This window comes from Electrophorus electricus, chromosome 2, assembly GCF_041902795.1.
Source record: "Electrophorus electricus isolate QZ-2024a chromosome 2, ASM4190279v1, whole genome shotgun sequence".
NCBI classification, from domain to species: Eukaryota; Metazoa; Chordata; class Actinopteri; order Gymnotiformes; family Gymnotidae; genus Electrophorus; species Electrophorus electricus.
Window position 1 is genome coordinate 27,293,769 of NC_137498.1, and position 27,387 is coordinate 27,321,155.

General features: G+C 37.5%; 1 protein-coding gene across 2 annotated transcripts in view; it reads left to right on the forward strand.

Moving 5' to 3' along the window:
* The first annotated feature begins 1,899 nt into the window (after window positions 1-1,899).
* Window positions 1,900-27,387, forward strand: part of LOC145651307 (uncharacterized) — a 35,594-nt gene continuing 10,106 nt past the window's right edge. Inside the window, exons 1-13 of one of the 2 annotated variants that reach the window (XR_014117174.1) lie at window positions 1,900-2,004; window positions 2,130-2,179; window positions 2,644-2,791; window positions 2,883-2,987; window positions 6,538-6,630; window positions 7,490-7,546; window positions 7,951-8,034; window positions 8,643-8,735; window positions 9,150-9,248; window positions 9,952-10,044; window positions 10,774-10,869; window positions 16,896-16,997; window positions 18,107-18,256. Coding sequence is in view for 1 of the 2 variants with exons in the window: in XM_081697555.1 (XP_081553681.1) it covers window positions 2,131-2,179; window positions 2,644-2,791; window positions 2,883-2,987; window positions 6,538-6,630; window positions 7,490-7,546; window positions 7,951-8,034; window positions 8,643-8,735; window positions 9,150-9,248; window positions 9,952-10,044; window positions 10,774-10,869; window positions 16,896-16,997; window positions 18,107-18,256 (1,169 nt within the window). In the remaining variant the exon portion in view is untranslated. The remainder of the gene's footprint in view (window positions 2,005-2,129; window positions 2,180-2,643; window positions 2,792-2,882; window positions 2,988-6,537; window positions 6,631-7,489; window positions 7,547-7,950; window positions 8,035-8,642; window positions 8,736-9,149; window positions 9,249-9,951; window positions 10,045-10,773; window positions 10,870-16,895; window positions 16,998-18,106; window positions 18,257-27,387) is intronic. The other variant, XM_081697555.1, reaches the window with a different exon arrangement.

Here is a 27,387-nt window from a genome sequence, read left to right on the forward strand (position 1 = left end):
TTCATCATGTTTCTTCTGTTTGTATAATCCTAATTTCCACAACTGCATTAATGAGATTTTACTTCAAACAATTAAAGCTTGTAAAAGACATTCAAGTAACATCTTTACATTTTTGTTGCCATTTCAATCTCTCATTCAGGGACATCACCTGAGAAACTCACACAAAGAAACTTGGACTGGATGAATATTTAATCAGTGCAGTACCACATGATAAGATAATATCACATATTGCCTAAACATTTAACCCATTCACATTCAAATTATGTTTCAGGATTTAGGGTGTTATAGGGCAGCAGCACCTCCCTCAGGTCCTAGTGCCTTTCTTGCTCAATATATTATGAATTTGGACACACAATGGCATGTTGAATGAGATAAACTATTGAAAATTTTGCGGCCTACTGACTATTTGTGGGGGACTAAAAAACAGTTAGGGGGCATACAGGCCTAATGATGACCCTGGTATTAGCAACCAAGGGAAAAGCTTACATCTCAATACAGAGTTTCAAGTATTCATCACACTGACACTGTTTTTAAAACTAGCTTGTTTTGTTTTATCCTGTTTCTACAAATGTATACAATTCCCCCCAGAATCACAAAGGTAATATTTATCCATCTATTGATTATTATTCATTTATTATCTCTTGATCTATCAATCTGTCTATGATCAGTGCATCTGTTTAGAGTCTACTTGATATTGTACTCTTGCACAAGAAAAAAAAGAAAAATGGAAAGCTGTGAATGCAGAACACTTCTGAATCATGGTAGCATGGGAGTTGCAAACTTTACTGAGAGAGGGAGAAATTAAATAATTTTTTGAGGGATGTCAGCCTGTCATTACAAAAGAATAATGATCATTTTTTATCAAAGAAGTGTCAAATGAATACAGATTTGACAGACCCAAATTATATGTGAACTACTGGCATGCATTATTAAAACAAATCAGTCCAGTTGAATCAGCTTCAAATATGTGAAACAAGCTCTGGTAAACTGGTACACCACTTACATAATTTTGCAAAGGGCAGACCTTGAATTACCCTAATATACATGATATTTCCATTAAGACACCATAATTAATTCTTTTGTAGTACTTGTAAAGAAGTAAAAATATACTTATATGGAAGAAAGTACATCCTGAGTGTAAAAGAGACATTTCATTTTTCAGTTAGAGGTAGTTGTTGATTATTATTTCCTAATTTTTCATTTTATTATGAATATCAATGCTCATACTGATAGCAGTTTTGATTCTCTTATCACAAATTAAGCAATTCTTAGGTTGTTAATCTATTATGTTCAAATTTACGCAAGCTTAAACTCTGTAACATTTTGCTGGTGTTGTAGTTAAGGTACTAGACTAGTAATTGTAAAGTTCAAGCCCCACCACTACAAATCTGCCATTGTTGGGCCCCTGAGTAAGGCCATTACCCTCCATTGCTCAGATTTTATTAAGTCATAATTGTAAATCAGTTTTGATAAAATCGTCAGCTAAATTCCATAAATGTAAATCATGGAGTTACAATTTTTAGCTGTTCAATTTTTAGGCCTAGGATAGTTTAGTTAATGTTTACTAGATTGGATTCTGGCAGTGATCTTTTTGGGCTTGCCTAGAAATTAATTTTTATAACTGGTCTGACTAAAGGTTGTGTAATTTTAAGCAATATTGTGTCTTTATTTAAAGAGAAGAGTATTATGAGGAGAGCTGACTTTCTGGTATTTGTTGTTAGTGAGAGAAAAAAAAAATGCCCCAGAGTCTCTCAGACCTTTTTTGGACAGAGTGGCTACAGACCTTTGACCACTTATTTGCATCTTATGCAATCAAGATTTGTGATACATAACACCGACTGATTTCTGTTTGCATTGCTCCTCTGTTGCAAGAATGTGTTCGTGCTCAGTTCTTATCAGACAACTGTTTGTATTTTTAAGGGTCATATAAGTGTACACTGACACAAATGCCAGTAATATCCCCTGTGGCCACATACATGTTAGAAGCAGGAGGATTTTTTTAAAGTAAGCTCAAGCTATTTCATAACTAGTTAATATACACTTTATAATTTAGTATCTTTATATATTTACATCTTTAATATATTATCTCTTAATTTTTGAACAGTATGTTTTCATTGCACTTATTTCAGGATGAAGAAACTCTTGGCTGTTGTGAGCCTTGCTGCACTTCTCTCTTGTGGTAAGCTGTTTCAATTGACAGGACTCGTCACAGAGATCTGAGTGTATATCTCAGATGCTATGCATACTATTACCTTTGTATTTCACACTGACATCTTGAAGTTATCCAAACTTCTCCCCTTTTTTTCATGTATACATACACACATTTTAAGAGGGTGGATGAGGTACTTGCTAATAAAATGCAGTATACTGGGTGAAATATGATGGTGGGCTTTCAATCTATTTGATGGTCATCATAAATAATTAACCTCGCAGAAGTGTTCTGCAGAATATATTATACACAGACAACTAAGCTTATGTCCCCACATCAATATTAATAGGAATTTCATCCAGTGTTGTTCCAAATCACTGAAATTGTGCACTAAAATAATTGTATATTAAAGGAGTAATTGTATATTAAAGATATGAAGTTTGAGTTTCATTGTAATTTATGTTAATTCAAATGTAATATTATCTCTTATCAAGGAGTGGAGTGTTTCAAGATATCTGAGAAAGACTATGAGAACATTGATCGTATATTGGAATTTGGAGCCCAAATATTTTTTAACTACTTAGATAAAATCAAAGAAGTAACTGAGAGAATGGTGAGAGATAACCAGTTGAAAACAAACAGGTAAGACCAAGATCATCTAACATATGTTACTGGATTGCATTATTTAATCCAGCACATTCATAAAGAAAACTCCTATTTATTTGTTTTACAGAATTGCAATCCAAAACTCCTGGAATTCCTTCAAAGAGACAGCCAATAAATTCAGTGTTGAGGAAAGAGGTAAAGGTGTACAGGATGATTTACTTCTAGTAGCTCGGTAAGTCCAGTTGGGCAGTTTTAAAATTCAGAGAGACTTTAAAAATGAATTTCAACATTTTACTAATTGAATCTGAAAATGCATTAAGATACATGAAGATTTTTCTTCTTGATGTTAACATTTACTGGCTGCTTTATTAGGTGCACCTAACTTAGTTTTTTTGTGTGTTTTTATTTAGACTGTTTGTGTGTGAGTGTGTGTTTTTATCAGACAATTGTGTAATATTATTCAGACTGTATTTTACTCAGACTATAAGCACAGTTTTATGTGTCATTGCTAGGATGGCTTTTGTTCATAGCTCAAAAATATCCAGCCAACACTATTCTTGTGGACAGAAATAGATTATTGATAAATTATTGGGATGTTGGTTGTCTTAAACAATTTGTGCATAGCAACAGAAGGACTATTTGGTGAGTGAATGCACATTATGGGGCAGTGGTAGCTTAGTGGTTGAGGTATTTTACAAGTAGTCAGAAGGTTGCCAGTTCAAGCCCCACCATTGCCAAGTTGCAGTTCATTGTTAGACCCATGAGCAAGACCCTTAACCCTCAATTGCTTAAATTGTACTTAGTCATAATTGCTTTGGATAAAAGTGTCGGGTAAACGTGTATATAGTTAGAACTTCACTCTGAAATGGTCTTCCAAGTAAGTATTGCACTTTGTAGTGTAGTCCAAATAAAGCAGAATGGTAAAATGTATTGACAACAGATTCTAAAAAGAATTATAAGAAAAAATTATTAAAAAATAATTTAATTCATATTAAGTAGGATTTGTTGTACTCTGTAGCAGAGATGTGTGAAAAATACGGACAGTACAAGCTGTTAAAACAATTCAACTCCAAAGCTTGAGATGCAGTATGTTACAACCCAGCTGTAGAGAGGAATTCATGCCAAAGTGAAATGCAATCATGACCATGGAAAAACATGAAGGGCAATACACACATGACATTGCTTTTCAATAGCAACATGCAAAATAAGTGCCAGGATAAAAAGCATAGCTTCTATTATACTGTTTTCATGGCATTTGACCTCTTTAGGGATTTGCATTAAAAAATAAAAAATTAATGCTGAATTCGTGTCAGAACTGACATGTCATCAAGGCACACCTATGTTGCTACCCACTTCAAACATATATGCCTCATTGAAATGCAATCATTACAGTGATAAATGCAGTGAAATGCAATGCATGTATGAGATTGTATTCAAAGAGTGACATGCAGAAAACATGCTAAAACGCTAAAATCTAAAGTAAAGATCCATTGCATTGATTTAAAGTCATTCTATAAACAGAAAAAACAACACATGAATTTGTATTTAAGGAATGATATGCCAGATTTGTGTCAGAACTTAATTAATGCAAACCACCTTGTAATGCAATCAGCTCACAGCAAAATTGCATTCCACTCTGTGCTGTGGTAAACATGCAAAGAAAAACATAATACATATCATTACATTTCAGTCAAGAACAGTGAGGCATTCATGCTAAAATGAAATGCATATCAAGTTATCTCTCAGTATCTTAAAATTGTACTAGTTAAAATATGTACCAATTTTGCCAAGATTTATGGTTGTCCATCTATATGGTCTCTGGAAACAGAGACTTAATTTGTTAAACTAACTTATATATAATATTATAATACTTATGTAAAAGTTACATATTTCATGAAATCTCTTGGCTAAAATAAAGCACAGACACAGAGTGACATGTTTCTCTAGGAATTGGGTTTGCTCATCCAAATACCAAAAATCTTAAGAGAAATATCTGAATCTCTGGATATGTTTAAGGAGTGGTTCATGCCTAGTGTAGATGCGGAAATAGCAAAGCATGCACTATAGCCATCGGATCATCTGCATTACTCTATGTTCACACATCTTGTGCCACTGTCCCTGACTTTGTACTTTGACACCAGAGCTGGGGAAAACTGGCAAAATGGCAAAGCTGCTCAAGCAGGAAGACCAATTATTCTCTCCTGAACTGTAAATGAGTCATAAAGAAACAAACCCCAATGTAAAAACACACACTGATCACACAGTTAAATGTCATGAAGCTTAGAAATGTCATGTAGTTTAGAAGGACTGTTGTTGATCAGTGAAGAGGAGATTTTGTTTTGATGGGCTGAAAGAGGGTGGTTGCATGTATGTCCTTTAAACACTACATGAATTTAGTATGCTTGTCCAAAAAATCTTGGACACTGTTTAAGAGAATCATTTTCAGTACTTCTGAATGTCAAAGCATTTGCTTACAATCTTTAGTCTAACCCCCTTTTTTATTTCCTTCTAGAATTTTCCCCTTGCCAATGAACAATTGAGGCAACACTGTTGTCCCAAATTGGTGAGCCTGAGCTTCACCAAGAGTGTAGATCTCAGATGAACAGTTCCTTGACTTTGCTGGTGTCAATGCGAGAGTGTATCCTAGACATAGTTGGTAGAAATCTAAGGTTGGCTAATTAGTTCTAATTAGAGAGAGAGTGGATCTCATAAAAGTTCAGTGATGACAGCTTAGTTCAACTTCATCCCAAATTGAGTGTTGAGCCTGTTATGTATATAACAATACATTGTTGTGCCATACATGATTAACAAGTCCAGATGGGAAGTTTGTTATAGTCACTGATGTGCTGTGGATCCATTGTCCATACAATCCATCTGAAATATCAACTTTTTAAAAGAAAGCGAAAACAACAAATGGAACAATTAAAAATGATCTTCTGTACATGATCAGGGAGTCTTTTCGATGCTTGTGGCAAGACCTTTCACAAGGAGAACATTAAATTCCAGTATTCTTTCAGGAACATGGTCTTTTATAAGTTTATCTTTATCTAACTTGTGGAGTCTCTCAATTCCACATGAGATCTTTTATGACTTTGGTTTCCCCCCAGTTCGGGGATGAGGTAATAAAGTTTGAGCCATGTGTCCTGGTGGGGTAATAAACCTTCTTTACAGAGTGGTGTGGAGACCTGATAAGGGAAAGGAGTACCCTTTTAGTGAGCCAAAGATGTTCTGGTATTTGTCAAGCAAAGCCTCTCAGAGTGGGTGTGATGAGGTTTCTCAGGGGTCTGGTGAGGGTCTGGTCGCTCCACATGGCAGTGACTGGTATTTCATAGCCTCTGGATAAAGAGACTTTCTGTGAAGGGTGTTGGGTACCATCGTTTTAATTGTAGGAGTTGACTGCAGCATCCATTACATTATGTACACTATTCTCTGCTTCTTGGTAGAAATTGAGAACTTCATTTACCCCTCAGTATCATTTGTCAGAGTGTTAAAAATTAGTCTGATTGATGATTGTGGGCTCTTTCAGTGTGCAATGCCATTGTTTGTGTCACCGACATGCTGCAGGCAATTAGGTCACAGTGAAAGCTCATACTCTAAACAGCTCATTACAATGATGATAATATTCAACCTGTAAATTGTATGTGTTTTTGTAATAAATCTGCAAATCAATCCTAACCAACAGAGATCGCCTAATTATAGCTTGCTATTTACTTTATTTTTTAACCTTGAGTTTGTGGTGTAAATTTGACATGGAAAATGACCACTTATTTTATAATTCACAGCACTATCAGAAGATTGGTTATGTACTACCAGGATGACATACACAACATGGTTTATTCCCTAGCAGCTGAGAATGGTATTCAGCATCACTTGCCGTAAGATTGAGTCTAAACTCTAAAATTTTTGGTATGCATGTGTTTTAAATGTAGAATGTTTTAGGTATTGTCTCAATTTTTCAATTAAATCCAAAACAGTGAATTATTCTAGCTTTTTCTCAGCTTGCAAAGATTTAGCCTGTATGTGGACTGCCTGAGAATTTTCCCCCCTGCTTATGCAAAATATTTGCATTTTTTGCTGCTAAGAAAATAAATTACACACAGATATGATTTCAGTTTATAGAGGTGTGAGGCAGAAAAGTCTTAGGGCTCATATAGAAACCCAGGTCCTGTGGAGAGCTCTAATGCGCAATAACAACTAAATGGAAATGTTTCTTTTTAAAGATTTTTTTGCATTGTATTTTTTTGGTCCAAACTAATAGGATATGTCATTATTCATGGGTTATTCAATCATCTCTACTTTTTTTTTTTTGCCAAAAAATCTAAGTGAAAAGATAAATTATTATCAGACTTAAAGTGGTTTATAAAATGCATAGCCTAAAAAGAAATAAGTCTATGGTTATCCAAGCTTGCATCTTTGGCAGTTCAACCCCAAATATCTGTGCTGGACATTTGAGGTCTTTCATTAGCAGGGTTGCATATGAGATAAACAGAAGATACACAGATATTGTAAATAAATAATTATATGAATACTGTAGTCATTACTGTGCTTATTCCATCAATGACAGTGCACAAATAACATGTATATAAAAGTAAAAAAATGTTTTAATGTATAAAGTGCAGGACATTTATTTGACTGATATTTTATTATTTTATTGCCCATTGAGATTTCGTTTTAAACAAGGCCACATCTTAATATGTTTTATAATTACAGTTCTTTCCTACATATTTTCAACAGAGCTGTGGATATGTTTAAGGGAATCATTGAAAAAGAAAAACTGAATGAGATCTGGAGGTAAGAATGTTCTTCCTATTACAGTTGGTCTTATTTCAGCCAACTTACTGACAATTTGACCAAATTTCTGCTCATTATGTTTTCCTATATTATATATGAAAATTTTGTATAATCTTGTACTGCTATGTTACTCCATGTTCTCACTCTGTGACATGCCGTAGGTGAGTATTACTGGTCATAGCTGAGTATTACTTGTCATAGCAGAATTTCACTGGTCATATTAAATTATATTATAAGCCTGCCCACCTGTTTGCTTTTTTATGTACAGCAGGTGCCTTAGTATAAGACATAATACAAATGTTACATTCCACAACATTATTTTCAGGGTTGAACATGTCATCAACTGTTTACTTTAAATACTGAATATATCTTTTACAAAATGCATAAACTTTTGTCCATCACAGAGATATGGAGTCTTATTACTTTCCAGATGCTCCGTCAGTGAATACTGATCTCTTGCAGTACCTCTGTTACCTGCTTTCCACTAAGTAAGAATGTGTGCTTTGCATTTTCTTTCCCATGTAAGCATAGTAGCAGATGATAGACATTTAAATGTTCCAAAAGTAATAAATAAAGTATAAATAAACTACACAATACAAGCAAATCAAGGGTTTTAACAGTTTTAAAGCAAAATAAGACAAAATAGCTAGATTTTTAACCTACATTTTGAGGTAGCCAATGTATCCAAGCTCCAGTTACTATTTAGTAAAAATTTTGGAATTCTGAAGGCAAATAATATTAAGGTATTTGATAACTATTTGAAAACTACAGGTATATACAGGCAAAGATATTATTACAGTCTTTAAATTTGAACATGACACCTTAGTCTTAACAGTATTCCAAATAAAGCAGTGGACACTGTTTGTGAAGCACTTATGTCCATATAGAATAGGTTTAAGAACTAATGGGTGTGATTTCAGTGTTATCCCCACACTACATACATTTAACTCAACTCTGAATAAAGCTCATAAGCAGTGAAATGAGCTGCTCAGATCCTTGGCTAGATACCTTGCATGTGGCACAAATCCATTGTTAATACATCATTTTTGATTTAGTCTAATAGGTTTACTTTTTCTTTTTTATTTGCATCCAACAGCACAATGAAAACAGTAATAGTGGATATTCTTAAAATTGGTGCGGACATGACTTCACAAATTAGGAGGATTGATTTTCAAGTAATAAAAGATAGGTAAGACTAATATATATCCTGCGATATATCATAAATTAAAGCAAATTGCAATTTTTTAATCAATGTTTAAGATGAAACCAACAACTTCACTTTTCATAATAATGTAGAAGTTTTTATTTTAATGTTTTGACTATCTGACTTTCAACTTGTAATGTTCCAAGCATGAACAGAGATGGAGTCGCATGCAGTATGGCGAATGCAGATTAACAGAGAACACGGGTAGTCCACAGGCATAGATACTAACAAGGGGATGGAACAGACTGAAAACAAACCAAGGATGCAAGAGGAAACAAAACCAAGAAAAACAAACAGTTAGAGTTGCCATAGGAATTGTGATGCCAGGGAGGGGCAAACGTGACACAATTACACTTTATGAAAGAAAATTATATAAACATTGATGTTTGTGTTTTGAAGACTGCAGTCTGTTTGGAAAGAAATCCACAAAAAGGCCACTGAATTTGAAGCTTTGGAGAGAGAGAAATGGAATGATGATGATTTTCTTTTAGCAGTAAGGTGAGCAGTATTATCATGATCATTTTCACTTTGGAAATATATTCAAATTAGGCTAAAATGAGGCTTTTTGATATTACTAGTATTTATTTACCAGTCCTTGTACAGTAACAGGCTTTTTGTGAGGATAGTATTGGATACGTACCCAAAAGAAACACCAATTGTGTTCATTCTTTTGTGTAAATATATGTGTGATGTTTCTAGGATAAGCAGGATGCAGGGATGAAGCACAATGAAACACAGCTTTATTCTTAGAAACATGCAAAACATATAACAAACCTCAAATGCTATGCACAACTCAAACACCAACAACACGTACTACAACATATATACACTCAAGACGATTACTCATAATACAGAACAGGTGGATGACACGAGAGGGTGTGGCAACACAGACAAACACACACACATGAAGACATTTGAGGAGGGGGCAGGGCCATAACGTGACAATATGTGACATACAGGAATTATAAATTTTGCAGTTAATAGATTATTCAAACTAACAGTTATACTTGGGGCTATGATTACTGACTGAATGGTGATTGCAAATTGCAACAGACAAATTGCAACAGAAGGAATTATTTATAATGTTCATGAATTAATTTATTCATCTAATCAGTCTGATCATTGAGTTGCATTAATTAAACCTAATGATCTGATAATGTGCCTCACAATTCCAGTTTGAATTTTCTCTTATATTTTGCAGAGTTGTTGTAAGATTGTGGCTTTTTTACTTTGATAAACTTTTGGAACACACAGAATCTCCTCAGTTTATGGAGGAAGTTAAACAGGCAGAGAGGTAAGTCTGGATTTACTATACTTATATGTTATAATCTACTATAAAGTTCTGCAAACATAGTAATAGATTGTTACCTTTGATAATAACAAGTGAAAACATCAGAAATAAAAGGGAAAGGGAAATACATCTAATGGAACAGTTTATAACACTGGTTTAATACCAATCCATAATTTGTGAACATATCCATATCATATGCGTATTCACATCACACACACACACACACACACACACACACACACACACACACACACACACACACACACACACACACACACACACACATATATATTTATATAGTAAATATATAGGAAGTATATATACTGCCTGGCCAAAAAAAGGTCACCACCTGGATTTAACTAAGCAAATAGGTAAGAGCCTCCCATTGGATAATTACTGCATGGGTGATTATGTTTCGGTTTAAGTTGTTTAACCCTAACTGATGCAGTGAGTAGCTTCCATGTCGAAACCATGTCGAAAGGCACAAAGGAACTAAGTTTAATTTATTTTAAAAAGAGATTCTGGGATCTTGAGAAAACATTCAGGGCAATAACTACAATAGTTAGAATTGTGTGCAAGGTGCCCATTTCTACACCAATTTCAATAATCTGGGAGTATAACCTGAGCATAATCTGAGTATAATAATGTGTACAATGGTTTTATGATCTGTTAAATCTGCAAGTAATTTGTACAGAAAAGGAATAATGTCAGAATAATATTTTCTTTTTATAGAAAACTGAAAGATGAAAAGTTTTCAAAAGAATGGGATGAAATGATGATAATGCTACGTCCATTAAAGGATTCACAGATAATAACGGAAGCTTTAGGGTAAGTAATTCTCATATCAATTTATTCCCAATGCTCACACGACCTTGACACATGAGTTATGTGAGCATTTCATTTTGTTTCACTAATAAAGTTTTCCAAAGTATCGTAAAAAAATTCCCCTCTTGCCTACTGGATGGTCTCTACCAGAGGCCTGAGAGCTTGAGAGTCCTGCATAGTATCTTTCGCTGTGTGCAAAATTATTAAGCATGTTGTATTTTTGAGGATTAATTTTATTATTGAACAACTACAGTGCTCTTGTTCAATCCAAAATGTTAACAAACCTCAAACCTGAATATATAAGAAAGTTTGGCTTAGGAAAATGTCTATGTGTGCATAATTATTGGGCAACTATTAGTGTGCAGAATTACTATGCAACTAAATGAAAAATGGAAATTCATCCGTTTTATTTTCATCTGTTAAAGTGAGAATAATAAGCAAACAACTCAAAATTTACAAATAAAAATCTCTGAAATAAAATTAAAAAAAAAATCAGTGACTTAGTATAGGCACCCCTCTTTTCAATAAGAGTCACAAGCCAGCTATTCATGGAGTCTGTCAGTTTCTTAATCTGTTGTCGATCAACTTGTGTAGCAGCAATCATAGCCTCTCAGACATGGATCAGAGAGCTGTACTGTTTTCCTTCAACATAAATCTACAATTTTAGAAGGGCCCACAAGTTCTCGATAGGGTTTAGGTCAGGTGAGGAAGGGAGCCATGCCAGTATTCTTTTATCTTTAAGGACTTTACTGGATAGCCAAGGAGTGGAGTACTTTGATGGATGTGATGGAGCATTGCCTTGATTAAAAATCATGGCCTACTTCATGGTCTAAGATTTTTTCCTGTACCACTGCTTGAAGAAAGTGTCTTCTAAAAACTGGCTGTATGTTTGGGAGTTGATTTTGAGTCCATCTTCTACCTGAAAAGGTTCAACTGGCTAATTTTTTATAATACCAACCCATAGCAGCACCCCACCTTACCTTGCTGGCATCTGAGTCAAAGTGGAGTTCTGTACCCGTTAATGATCTAGTCACTGGTCCATCCTTCTGGTCTATCAAGAGTCATCAGACCATAATGCCTTTGAAAACACTGTTTTCAGATATTTCTTGGCCCAGTCTTGACGTTTCACCTTATGTGTCTTGTTCAGTGATGGTTGGGTTTCAGTCTTCCTTACCTTGGCCATATCTCTGAGTACTGAACGTCTTGTGTTTCTTGGCACTCCAGGTAGGTTGCAGGTCTGGAATATGACAGCACTGGGGGATAATAGGTTCTTGATCGCTTCATATTTGATTCTTCTCAAATCTTTGGCAGCTAACTAATTTTTTTTTCTTAACACTTTATTGTGACCCTATTGAATATTTGCAAAAAACATTTGATGGTCTTTGAACAGCCTCGGTATCTGAGCAATTTTATGAGTGCTACATTCCTCTGAAAGGCTTTTTATAATTTTTGACTTTTCAGAGTCAGTTAAATCTCTTTTTTGGCCCATTTTGCTTGAGGAAAAGAAGCTGCCTAATAATTATGCACACCTTGATATAGTGTATTGATCTCCTTAGGCCACACCTACCTCATTACACAAATACACATCACCTGATATGCTTAAATTCAATAAGCATTCAAGTTTATACAGCTTGGAATTGGAAAATGTGCATAAAATGATGATATGGTCAAAATACTCTCTTAGCTACTAATTGTGCACACAGTGCAATTGTTCCCAGGACTTCAATCTTCTGGACTGAGATCTCAGATGTTCTGGGAATCTGTCAAAACCATTATAGCAGTTTGAGGGTTACAGCCCCTAGTGCTCTGATTACCATGGGAACAACAGTTGCCTTCACCCTCCTCATATTTTCTAGCTATTTCTTCATTCCTTGGTATTCCTAGAGCTTCTTGTGTGCCTTTTTCCTGATGTTGCTATCATTCAGGATGTCCGCATCTATCACTATGGCCTTCTTCTGCTGTTTGTCCACCACTACTATGTCCAGTTGGATAGCCATTACCATCTTGTCTGTCTGTATCTGAAAGTCCCACAGGATCTTAGCACAGTCCTTTTCCACCACCTTTTGGGGTATATACCACTTAGACCTTGGAACTTCCAGCCTGTACCAAGCACAGATATTTCTGTACACTATGCCAGCCACTTGCTTATGGCATTTCATGTATGTCCTGCCTGCTTGCATCTTGTATCCCACTCTTATATGCTGGATTGTATCAGAGACATCTTCGCAACGCCTGCATCTGCAGTCCTGCCAGGTGTGGTAGATCCCAGCTTCTATTGATTTTGTGTCCAGTGCTTGTTCTTTGCTGTCATGATTAGTCTTCTGTACTAAACACATTGTCACTTAGGGATATTATCCTGGTATGTTCCTGGTTCTTGGTTGTTTCACCATAGATAGTGGCTTTGATGCTCACTAGTCCTCAGCCCCTCTTCTTCCGCTTAGTATACAGTCTCAGAATGCTGGAATTGAGATTAAACCCTCAATGCATTGTGAGGAATTTCCTTGTCTTGATGTCAATGGATTCTATCTCCTCCTTAGGCCAGATTATTATGCCAGCAGGGTACTGGATGACTGACAGAGTGTATGTGTTGACAGTCTAGCAAAACTGCATAATTTTATGATTTATTGAAAAGGTCCACCACCCTAAAATATAGGGAAACTACATCAAATGACTATTGTGAAGTACCAAAGGTTTATTAATGTTATATCAGTCTCATTCCTAAATTAGTTTATATCTTATGCAGTGACTGAATACCATTGCTTCAAATATATTAATTATTGATTAATGAATAAACAAATTATTGACTTTGTGAAACCGATGTTATAGACTACTATGAAGGACTTGCTCCTTAGTTTCATCTTCTCCATTACTGTCCTTGTTTAGGTTTTTATGGTTTTCATTAATTATCACCTGTTCCTTGTTAGCCCTCATCAGTCTTTGTATTTAAACCCTCTTTTTGTTTTATGTAGTTGGATGTACTAATACCTGTCATGTTTTCTCTGCTCATGTTTCTTAGCTTGTTGGTGTGGTTTCTGTTCCTTATTAAAGCCTGTTTAGTCATTTTCTTGTTATCATGTTTTACTTTGTTTGTTTCATCATGTATACTGGATCTATCTGCATTGGCTCTATGACCCTGGACTGTTCTAACAACTCTGATTATAGATTTGCCCTTAATAAATCTCACCCTTCTCAGTATATTTGTTCATCTTGTGATCGCTCCACATTACAGATATAAGACGGGCATAAAATAAGACACTAGGAAAATTATTTAATTCTCCTGAGAGGTTCTAACTTCTTCTTTTCTGGATCCAACTTTCATCACATTTAATCACCTTCACCTCTGTTTTCTCCTTTTGTTTCTGAGCACCAATGTTTATAACCTTTGACTCCTGGTAGGGGGAGCAAAGCAAATTATCTTTAGGTTCACTCATGCATATTCATGTTTCTTTGTGTTGTCTACAAAAAAAAAGAAGAGCAAGCAGGAATAGGTTAAATATGTAGTGATAGTTATGAGACATATGTGTTTTAAACTACAGCAGGTGGGGTCAGTTACCTTAATTCACCTGAGCCATTTGGTCCACATACTTAGAGATAGAGTGAAGACATTCTTATAAATATAAAGCACACAATTATATATAAAAAAGCAGTTATAGTTTCATCAAGAAACACATTACCTAGAGACAGAGTTGGTTACATAGAAGAGATATAGAGAAAGGTAGGAAGAATGATTATTACACATGGTACTGTACTAGTATTCAAATAATCTTCCTCTATCTGTTATACTTGAGATAAGGAGGTAGACACTAAGTAACACATGTAAAAAGGTAAATAGGCAAACACTAGAACAATAGGGTTAATGTATGGATATAATAACTTCATGATTGAAATTTTAAGCTAACATAAATTTAGAGAGAGTGGATTTCATAATGGTAATAGCTAGTTAGACTTAACTCAGAATTGAGCATGCTGAGCCTTTTATGTATATAACAGTGCAATGTTGGCTATACATGGTTAACAAATCCAGATGGGGGAGTCTATTATAGTCTTTGTGGGGTGCTATGGATACATTGTCTGTGCAATCAGTACGGAATACAAAAACTTGCTAAAAAATGTAACATTTTTTAGCAATATAATAAATCAAAATTTTTTTGAATATAATAAAGTTACATTCTGTACATGATTCTGGTCTCATTGTGATTCTCGTGAGAAGGCCTTTCATAAGGGAAACATCAAATTTCAGTATTCCTTCAAGAATATGGTCTTTACAAGTTTTTCTTGATCTAAGTATACCAGGTTGTCATCCCTAAATTCCAAGTGGGACAATTTATGGCCTTGTTGCTCCTCAGTCCAAGTCTGGGGTCGTAAACTTTAGGCCATGTGTCCTGGTGGGTTAATAAACCTTCCTTACAGAGTGGTTTTATATATATATATATATATATATATATATATATATATATATATATATATATATATATATATATATATATATATATATATATATATATATATATATATATATATATAATTTTGTTATATATGTGTATATATGTGTCTGTGAGCCTCCCTGATAAGCCTTTTGTGACATTCCTCCTTTGACTAGAGGTCATTGGAGGTTAATTTATTGGAAGACAGATAGAGCAGACTTACAGAGCAGGAGTGGAGAGAGCAGACATGCCCGCAGTGCATTAGAGCTGAAGTGCACAGCATCTGATATGCATTTGCCAAGCCACACATACTGCTATCCTTTCAACAAGAGTTAAACGAATTGTTGTTATACGTAAATATAATGACAATAATGCCACTCACTTTCTTATTCATTAGAGATGAAGTTTGACTGGTTAAACTGTGAGAACCTATCATCCAGAAGCTCTGGATTTGAAGGCTAAGATAAAGTTTAAAAAAATAATAAATAAATTGAGATACAACTACAATATTAAGATGTGGGCAGATAAAATGTAGACCCATGTTCAGTATAACCTTAATTGACTTGTAATTGACTTGTAATGTAAATTCCATTAGGTCAAGAAATTCATTGCTGGCACAACTGAGGTATCTTAGAATAAATCACACAAATGTTTTCATAATATCAGATGCTAAAGTAACTGGTCTGTAGTCATTTAGATCAGATATTTTAGGCTTCTTAGGAACCAGGATAATAAATGAAGGTCTTAAAGCAGGTGGGGAAAAAACGCAAGGTTCAAGACACTTATTCATGTCTGTGAGCACTGATGTGGGTTGGTCTGCAGTTTGTGAGTGTGCACAAGGACAGGACATTTGAAGTTTTCTTGGCATTTTGCTTTTTAATATGTTTAATATGATTAATACTCCTTTATAGTGTTGGTGTGAGGAACTGTGCAGAAGAAGAGTGGTTAGGTGGTGATTAAAACGGCTTGATCAGTGGACCATTGTTTCTCAGAAGAGCTTCTTTTGGCTGCTTTGATTTCTTTATCCATGCTGTGCAAAACTTACTTGTATGCTTTCTTGTTAATTTGTTCTGAAGAATCCCTCCTTAGACATTTCTTTAGTTCATAAGTAAACTAGGGCTTGTTATATTTCATGATTGTTTTTATGTATATACAAAAATCTCAAATATCAGTATTCATGTACACATGGAGGTCACTTGTGTCCACTGAAATATCACCTTTACATAACTTTTGTTACCCTTTTTGATACTCATGATTGAGCTGTAGTGCACTGGGCATCATTTCATTAATACCACTCCTACAGGTTTAGCATCATGCTGTGGGTATTTTTGGTTTTTTTTGTGACAGGAACTGGGAGACAAGCTAGGATATAGGGTGAGATGGGTGCAGAAAAATATATAGCAGTCCTGGGTAAAAACCTTTTCCAGAGTGCTTATAGTTATCTTTTGATGTTACACAGCTTTAATCAAAATCCTGGATATAAGCACAGATACCCAGATATCTCCCACATGTGTCAGATGACATTTGTTTATGATAACTGTTTATGTAATGATATAACTGTTGTAGTAATTGTCATTTATCATTATCACTGGGTTTCCTTTTCAGATTGCATTTTGATTTTTTTGAAGACATCTACATAGTTATCATATTTTCACCCTTTGTATTTGTAAAGATGATGGGTAAAAAACGGACAAGTAAAATTGAAAGGTAAGACTAGTTTCAGAGCACTCTAGGAAAATACTGGAGTTTGTGTATTTTACCAACCCCCCCCCCCCCTCCTTTTCATTATATAAATTAGCTGTTCTTCTGTCAGATTAGGTTATGAGATCAACATTTTTTAGCATTTACAAAGAATGAAACAAACAAAAAGGCACTCATTTCAATAGGTCTCTTTTATGCAGAATTCAGTGTATGGACTTTTAAAAGCAAAGAGCTTTTCCTGTTTATTTAGTACTTGCGATCATGGTACAAAATGCCACTTTTTAAACTAAATATTTCACTTAATTAATGCTGTCATTTTTGTGCTCTGGGCACAAAATGAAGGGCACAGGCGGTCATCAGGCAGATGGATGCATCCTGATACAGATTGCATCCTGATAAGCTTTGTCCAACACATCCTACCTGTAGCTTACAAATAGGTCACAAGTTTTAAACCCAGTTCTGCACTGGATCTGGAAAAGTTTCATTAGGGGCTCTCAAGTAAGAGTAGGTACCGCATAAAAAGAATCATTTAATAATCATTAGATTATATTGACCGTCTCTCAGATAACCATAAAGATATAGAAAGTAAAATTTTAGCCAAAGAATTTTCCTTGGTGAACTAAGAAATAATAAGTGTAAGAATATGGTATTTGGGGATTTAAGACAATTCTTAAGGGTGGGAGAGAGGCTACCAAATCAGACCAGGTCACCATTTACTTCAGCATGGCATAATGACACACCTAACCCTGGACTTAGGGTTGGACCAATTGGGAGTGCTGAGAGGAGAATGATGTCTACCAGGATGCAGTGCACCTCTCTGCATCCTTTATTTAGTTCAAACGAATTGTTCATTGTTCTCATTACAAGATGGGTGTGGGAATGTCTTGGTTAAAACTGTACTCCATTTAGTTTTACTTTTGGTGAAGATGTCTCACCCCATTCATGTTGTATTTTGTGTTAGTTATCTATATTTAGTTATAAGTGAAAACACAGAACATACACAATGACACAAACATTATTTAATAACATTGCAATTTCCAATTATACATTTAATTTGTGGCTTTATCTATGTTGTTATAAGTAACCATATATTTCCTTTGCCAAATGTTTTATAGGGCTCTCCATGGTATATTTCAGTGTGCTGCTGTATCCATTTTAGAAAAGCTGCATGAAATGGATATGTTTTCTGTAGTCAAAAGACTACATTCTGGAGCTTCAGATATAGCCAATGCTATTGCAGAAGTGGAAGAGTTTAAGACTTTCAGGTAGGAGAACCAAGCACTTTTTATTATTTACACTTTGAGAGCTGAAGAGATACTGTCACCTCATATATCACATGATTAATAAAATGGTGAATGGCTGTGGCATACGTTCGATTAAAAAAAAACACTATACATTTATATCAATCCATATAAATGTAAACTTAATAAATCCCATATATTTTACATCTCAGTGCAGTGATACATTCATTTCTGATAGAAAAGTTCTGATGAATAGGCTGTAACTTCTTTAATTTTTCATTCACATTTTTATTGCCAACAACAAGTAACCAAATGTAAAAGAGAAGAGATGAGAACAATAAGATTCCATTCACCTCCCTGTCCCCACTGAATCCCCCTCATCTCTCCTGTTTTGCTATGCAAAAACCAACGAGAATGGTTAGGACTATTTAGGAATGTAGTTAGGACACAGGTGAATGTAGTAACCAAAATAGTGAGACAACAACCAGGCAAACACAGAAAAAGGGGCAAATCTGATAAACAGGATCAAAAATACATAGAGCTCAAAAAAGAACTCCAATAGAAAACTGCTCAGTATGCACTTGACAAAACAGGAGCAAGACTTTGCAACAAGGAAATGGAGATGGACAGTATTTACAGGACGAGTAAAGTTGGAGACAGGTGAATCAGTTCAATATTCAGTGGATGATGATCTGGAGAGTGATCCCTGATAGGTGGATAATGGAGAGGTGAGCTTCCATTGATTGGGGATAGTGTGAACTGGAGTCAAATCATGTCAAGTCAAATTTAACTACATTACTCTTTTTACAACTGATGTTGTCACAAAGCGGCTTTACAAATGTCTGAGTCCAAGCCCCCAGTGAGCAAGCAAAGGGTGAGAGTGGCAAGGAAAAACTCCCTAGAGAATGAGGAAGAAACCTTGAGTGGAACCAAGACTCAAATGGGGGGCCATCCTCCTCTGGTTGACAATGGTCACCAAAATAGTAACAATATAGACAATAAGGAATAAATAGTGAAAGATAAAAATAAATCAGAAATAATAAAAATGAAAAAAATAATAAATTAATGTCTAGTCCAGTTTTCTAAAATTCTAGTTGATATGGGTTGAGGCTCAGTAACTTCATGACATCACATATAGGTGTACCTCGGCAGAAAGAGAAAATAGATTATTAAGCATGTCCAGCTATGAGGGTGAGTAAAGTGGGGAACTATAATTTACATTTACATTTATGGCATTTAGCAGACTCTCTTATCCAGAGTGACTTACAATATTGCTTTGTCATTTACTCCTATGACATCCTAGCCAGCACAGCAGGTTAGAGTCCAATATAACAATGATCTAGAATACTGTAGAAATAGAGGGATCACAGCTGATGCCTAGAAATACAAATACATAAGGTCTATCTTAAACAATGATAAGTGTAATAAGCAATAAATGCTAGAGTTTGTTAAACAACATCAGTGTAATAAGCAATACCCTACAATCAGTCCTAATTTGGTCAGTCAATATAGGAGCAGGGTCAGTTGTCATTTAAATAATCCATGAATAGATGGGTTTTCAGTGTGCATTTGAAGACTGCAAGGGACTCTGCTGTTCAGACAGCAAGTGGGAGTTCATTCCAACCTCTTGGAACCAGGACAGTCTCAATGCTTGTCTTCCATGAGACCTGAAGCATGGTATTTCAAGCCGAGCCATACTTGTTGTTCAAAGTACTTGAGGTATGGATCAGGCTTTGACCATTGACCTATGAAGGAGCTGGTCCATTGTTGGCTTTGTAGGCAAGCTTGCAGTTATTGGAAGCCAATGAAGGGAGCTCAGCAGTGGAGTAACGTGTGAACTTTGGAAGATTGAAGACCAGTTGTGCTGCTTCATTCTGGATAAGTTGTAGCGGTTTGATGGCTTTTAGAGGAAGACCAGCAAGTAGCAAGTTGCAGTAGTCTAGCTTTCAGATCACAAGAGACTGCACAAGCACCTAGGTAACTTCCTTCGTATGTTACAAAGAAGAAATCTGCAAAACCGGGTTAGATTTGAAACTTGAGTTGAGAATGACAACTGGTTATGCCCAGGCTATAGGCAGCTTTGGATGGTGATACCAGGGAGTTCTCTAAGGAAACTGTGAGGTCATGGTAAGGGTTGGGAGTACCTGGGATGTACAGAAGCTCAGTTTTACTGGGGTTGAGCTTCAAGTTGTGGGCTGTCATCCATGATGCAATGTCAGCCAAGCATGCTGAGATATGTCTGGAGACCTGCTTGTCAGAGGTTGGAAAAGAAAGAAATAATTGAGTGTCATCGACATAGCAGTGGTAGGAGAAACCATGAGAAGCTATTACATCACCAAGAGAACGAGAAGACAAAGAGAAAAGAAAGGGGCCTAATTCTGAGTCCTGTGGAACACCAGTGGAGAGTCTACATGGTTTGGATGTGGATCCTCTCCATGTCACCTGATAGGACTGTCCCTCCAGATAGGACTGAAACCATCTCCATGCAGAGCCAGGCACACCAAGCCTGGAGAGAACAGAGAGAAGAATGTTGTGGTTCACTGTGTCAAAGGCTGCCAAAAGGTCTAGAGGAATCAAAACAGATGACAGTTTGGCAGCTTTAGCAGAATGAAGTTTCTCCATCACTGTTATGAGGGCTGTTTCTGTAGAATGTGCTGGTTTGTAGCCAGACTGATTGGGATCATGCAGCTGGTTCTGGGTGAGAAAAAGAGACAATTGATTATAAACTGCTCATTTGAGGGTTTTTGAGAGGAAAGAGAGAAGTGATACCGGTCTGTAGTTAGTAACATTGGAGCCATCGAGTGTGGCTTTCTTGAGGATTGGTACCACCCTGGTGGTTTTCAATGCAGTTGGCACATATCCAGAAGATAAAGAGTTGTTGATGATGACAGAGATGAAAGTAAGCAGATCTCTTGAGATTGTCTTGAACAGAGTGGAAGGAATTGGATTCAGTGACATGTAGTCAGATTGCTGGAAGTCAGGAGTTGAACAATTTAATCTGAGGACAGAGGAGAAAAAGAAGTCAGAGAGTTGGATTTGGAGAATGCACACTGGTTGGAAGAGTGGGAACAGAGGAAAAGGATTGGCCGATTGCTCCAACCTTCTCCTGAAAGAAGGTTATGAAATCTTCAGGAGTAAGATATGAGGAAGGAGGGGGAGGAGGAGGATTAAGCAAAGAAGAAAAAATAGTGACGAGCTTGCGTGGATCAGATGCTGATGATTCGAATTTTCCTCTATAGTAGGATAACTTTGAAGATGTTACTTCCAGTGAGAACTAGGAATGGAAAGACTGGTATGAGCTGAGGTCTGAATCTAGGTGAGATTTCCTCCACTGCCTCTCTGTAGTCTTAAAATCTCTCCTGTGGCAGTGGAGTATTCCTGTTTGCCAGGGGGCAGGTGGGGAGGACTTTGTGGATCTAAAGGAGAGAGGGCACAGCAGATTAATTGATGAGGAGAGTGTAGAAATGAAAGAATTTGTAACTATCCAAAGAGATAGAAGACAGAGAGTCAGGGTGAGAAAGGGTGGACAAAATAGTAGAAGTAAGGGAAGAGGGAGTCATGGAGTGCAGATTGCGATGGAAGGAGAAGGAACACATTGGGGAGGACTAGATGGGAAGAGAAGGAAGGGAGAGGGAGAAGGATAGAAAATGATGGTCCATGATGTGGAGGGGGGTGACTGCAATGTTTGATGTTGTCCGATAATGTGCAAAGATGGACTCCAGCAGATCTAGCTGTGGCAGCATAGATAAAAGGATAGAGCCAGAAGGAACCACAGGCATGAGGGCACCCTGGAACGCCAGCACTCTCCTGCTCTCAGTCAACAAACTTGAGGGACAAAAGAGAGGTGCAGTGACAGAATCATAACATCCCAGTTTACCATATCTCTCAATGCCCCCAGACCTACAACTTTATCTAAGATGCAAAGTAGTTAATAAAATTCCTGACTGTACAGATTTTCACCCTAGCCTCAGACTGTGTCTGAGTCTCAAATATTTACAGAAAGTTTATTCCATAGTCTGGGAGATTTATAGGAAAATGCTCTGCCCCTTGTAGTAGATTTTCTTGTTCTTGGTACTAGTAAAGAGCCTGCATCTTTTGAACTATGCATATATGGCTGGTAGTAATGCACTAGGCCTTCAGTAAGGCACTGTGGGGGCAAGACCATACAGTATTTTATAATCAATATGAAATTTTACTGGGAGAAGCTAAAGTAGATAAGATAGGAGTGATGCTCTCTGCTGCTTCATTTTGAACTAGCAGGAGCTTGTTTAGACACTTAGTGGTACAATCATATAGTAAGGAATTACAATAGTCCAATCTTGATGTGATAAATGCATGGACTAGCTTTTCTGCATCATGTGAGGAGAATATGTTCCTTATCTTTGCAACGTTCCTGAGGTGGAGAAAGGTGTTCCTAGAAATACTATTTATGTGATTTTTAAATACTTATATGAATGAGAGATTGAGATCCATAATTACTCCAAGATCTTTAACTGTTAGAGAAGATGGGAGACCAATGAATTTCATTGAGTAATTAGATAGTGAGGACCTAGTTGTCTCTGGGCCTAGTAGAAATACCTCTGTTTTGTCAGGGTTAAGTGATGTCCTTTATGCATTTCTCAATAATACTATGATGATATATGTCCTCTGGTTTGGCTAAGACATATAGCTGAGTATCATCAGCATAGCAGTGGAAACTAGCATAGTGATTATGCATAATTTCACCTAGAGGTAGCATATATAAATAAAAAAGCAGAGGCCCTAGAAAAGATCCTTTTGGGACACCATAGCTAACATTGTTGTATGCTGAGAAGTCTTCATTTAATTTTACAAACTGGTAGCATCTGGCTGCATATGATTTAAAATAGGAAAGGGCTATTCCTTTAATGCCAACAACATTTTAAGTCTATCTAGTAAAATCTTGTGATCTATAGTATCAATTGTGCTGTCTCTGTACTATAATGAGCCCTAAACCCAAACTGAAAGACTTAATGTATCTGGTTCTGATTCAGATGTGAGCTTAGCTGCTGAGCTACAGCTTTTTTCTAGGATGGAAATAAATGGTAGGTTTGAGATTGGCCTGTAGTTTCACAGCTGACATGGGTCGAGGTTAGATTTTTTGATAAGTGGTCTGATTACTGCTAATTTGAATTATTTAGGTACATTGCTAATGTTTAAGGAGGAGTTTATTAAGTTTAGTAAAGGTAAAATTACTTTAGGTAGGATTTCCTTAAGAAAATGCGCAGCAGAATGCTGATTCTAAACATTCAGTCATTTGATCAAGATCAGTGGGGTTTGAGGGTATCCTAGTCACAAATTATAAATCTGGGTGATTTGCAATAAATCTAGATGCAGTGGCTGATGTGACATGCGTCTGTTGTGTAGTGAGGCTACTATATAGGTTACTATATAGTGGCTTATATGTACATTTCAAATGAAATGAGGGAATCGTCTGAGATGGCATCAGACTGGGGTAGTATGACTATGTTTTCTATGTCTACCCCATATGTCAGTACTAAAGCACATGTACACCAGAGTGTGTTGGATCTCTTATACATTGGGTGAAACAAATCGATTCTAATATTGAACTAAGGGTTGATCTCAGAAGGTCGTATGCACTATCAAATGTAATATTGAAATCACCAAGATTAATGGCTCTTTCTGCTAGAGTGACTAGAGTAGAGAGGAAACATGCAAACTTAGATTCTGAATAGGGTCCTGGTGACCTGTATATGCCAATTAGTGGAAGAGGCTGGGTGGGCTTCTTATCACTGGCTACATCATTTATGATAGTAAAAATAATTTAAAATGAATCGAAATAATAACCGGCTTTCTGGTTTAAGCCTAATGTGTCAGTATAAATAAATGCAATGCCATGTACATAGCTGTAGACAGATGGACACACTTTGTTTAAAGCTATGTACTCATTTGGCTTGATCCAAGTTTCTCCTAGACAAAGTAAATTAAATCTATATTCTGTTGGGATTTCATTTATTTTTAGATGTTAGGGCTCTAACATTTATTAAACTCAGCTTTAGATTGTAAGTGCAGGCAATGTTCTATGACTGTAATGGTGAGTGGTGAGGAGGCGAATGCACATGCGAAGAAGAGCCAAATTTATTAAGGGCAAATCCAAAATCAGAGTCATTGTAGTAGTCCAGGGTCATATTATAAACACAGAGAGCACAGGGATACATGATCAACAAAAACACATGAGCGCAAACAGGGAAAACAGGCTATAACAGATACGACGAAGAACTCTGAGACTAACAAACAAGAAGGCTAGGAGAAACATGAAGGCTAGGAGAAACGTGAAGGCTAGGAGTACAAAACTCCAGAGCAGGCAATGGAACAGAAAACACAGCGGGCACAGAAACCAGGGCAAAAGGAGCAGAAGCAACAGAACAAGAACCATGAGCAGAAACGGGAACAGACACAGAAACCTGAGGGACACAAGGAGTAAAATAGGAGGCAGGGAGAGGACCGTGGCAGGACTACAAACAGGCATAGAAGATGAGACAGGACTGCGGTCAGGGAATGGGACTTGGGGTTAAACCATGGATAAGTAGCAGAGTTGGGACAGAAGCCAGATGGGGAAAAGGAGTTGTATTGGAGACCTGGTCTTAACAGGAGGCAGGCACAGAGACAGGAGAGGAGAGGAGAAGCATGGGGATTGGGCACAGCAGCAAAGAGGTCAGTATTTTTATTAAAACAGAGACAGGTACAGGAACAAAATACACAGTGATCATGGCTACAGGTACTGGGACAGGCAAGGGGACACTAATACCACGAGGCAGGGTAACAGGATGTACAATCATCTCACAAATGGGTATAGACATTTGAACAGGAATAAGGACAAAACCAGGAACAGGAGCAGGCAACACAGGAGCTGAAGACACAGAAGCAGACAAGGGGGCAGTAATGGGGGCTTGTGCAGCAGCCTCAGGGGGCAGAGGAGTTACAGAATAGGCACCAGCCATAAACAAAGGATTTGTATTGGTCCAGGAGGCTGACGGAAAGGCCTTGAGGGTCACTGGCTTGCTGTGAGGTGTGACCAAAAGAGTCACAGGGAAATGTGCAGCTTCGATGGTCAGCGGTGGGTCTGGGTGCAGCTACAGGAGTGGACTTGACACAGGAAACAGGAATAGGTTGAGAACAGGCCGGGTGGCCTCCACTAGGCTGGGAACAGGAACAGGACTGGCAGCATCCACTATGCCTGGAACAGGAACTGGATCAGGATGGGTGGCGTCTCTCGCACCAGGAACAGGAACTGGATCAGGACAGGCAGCGTCTCTTGCACCGGGAACAGGAACTGGATCAGGACAGGCAGCGTCTCTTGCACCGGGAACAGGAACTGGATCAGGACAGGCAGCGTCTCTTGCACCGGGAACAGGAACTGGATCAGGACAGGCAGCGTCTCTTGCACCGGGAACAGGAACTGGATCAAGACTGGCGGTGTCCTCAATGCTGGAGGCAGGGACTGGCATGGTAGCGTCCTCTATGCCAGAGGCAGGGACCAACAAGACAACAGCCTCTGCACTGGGAACAGAGCCTGACTGGGGTTCCAGCAGTGCAACAACCATGGCCCACAGCTGGTCTGACAGGGGAACAGGACATGCAGCATCTTCTATGCTTCATGCCAGGAACAGGAACAGACTGGGTGGCTTGTGGGATAGCCAAAGGTACTGGTAGGGTGACCCTGGAGGAACACACAGACACAGAACCCTGTCGGTGGCTCCCAAGGCTCATGTAAGCGATAGGGAGCTCGCAGTTGCGCTTAAGTGCACACCGAGTGCCTAGCCATGAATTGTCTGTGCATTCACTCTGCCTACTCACGTCTTGCGCTGCAGGCCGCTCCCCCCTGCAGCATTGACTAAGATGGATAGACTCTCAGCGCTTACCTGGGGTCTCATCATAAAAATACACGGGGATCCTGATGAGATGCTTATTTACCCACAGCGCCAGGGGATTTGCTGTCTCTGGATTGGTGACGCTGTGACAGTCTGAATTTATGTGGAAACAGCCGGTTAGTTTCATCCCAGTGGAACAACCACCTCCCAGAGTCTCGCTCACTCGCTGGGTCCTTGTTAGGCTGTTCATTCTGTAATGGTGAGTGGTGAGGAGGCGAGCGCATTTGCGAAGAGTGAGATTTATTAAGGAGTCATTGTAGTAGTCCAGGGTCATATTACAAACACGGAGAGCACGGGGATACATGATCAACAAAAACACATGAACACAAACAGGGAAAACAGGCTATAACAGATATAATGAAGAACTCTGAAACTAACAAACATGAAGGCTAGGAGAAACATGAAGGCTAGGAGTACAAAACATCCATTCATTCACATGCAATGAACAGCAAACACACAGGTATCAAGACAGGGTCTAAATACATGAACGTAACAAGACCAGAAACAAGGGACAGGTATGGAAAACCAAACGAGGGATGGAAAAAATGAAACCATGGAACAGAACAACCAGGAACCAAAGGAAACAGACATGACAAGGAAACACGGAAACAGGGACATCAGGAGGGTGGCCATTTGTGACAGTGACTCAGTTAATCTAATACAAATTAGATTATTAAGATGTTTTTCTTTGTTTTCTGTATTTCTGATAAGCTTGGGGAACAGACACAGTGTCAGTATAATGAAACTCGGGTGACATCATGTAGCGACCAAGAGATGGTTGGTTTAGCCTCTTTGTCTGCTGGCTGGCCTCTGCTATGGATTGTCTTAGATTTAACTAGGTCTGTCATAAGACTGTGGAACTTATGTTACAGGAAAGGGCAGCAGCGTCCTCCCTGGTAGGATGAATACCATCCTGGCCTAAAAGGATAGACATACCCTTGAATATAATACAATTATTTATAAAGCCCACATTGTTTTGTGAGCACCACCTGGACAGCCAGCATATCATTAGCTCCTATGTGAATGACTATCTTAGGAAACCTATGCTTGCCAAATACCTTAACATTACCTTGAGCCCTGGTGGTCTGGGACGTCTGGAGCCCTGGCCCCCTGTATGCAGTTAACTACTGCTACTGCTGGTGTCCCTAAAGGCTTAGCTAATTTCACGTGTCGCAAAATAAAGTCCCTTATAACCAGAGCTCTTTCAACAGTCTTCTAAGTGGGTGCCTCACTGAGTGGGACAAA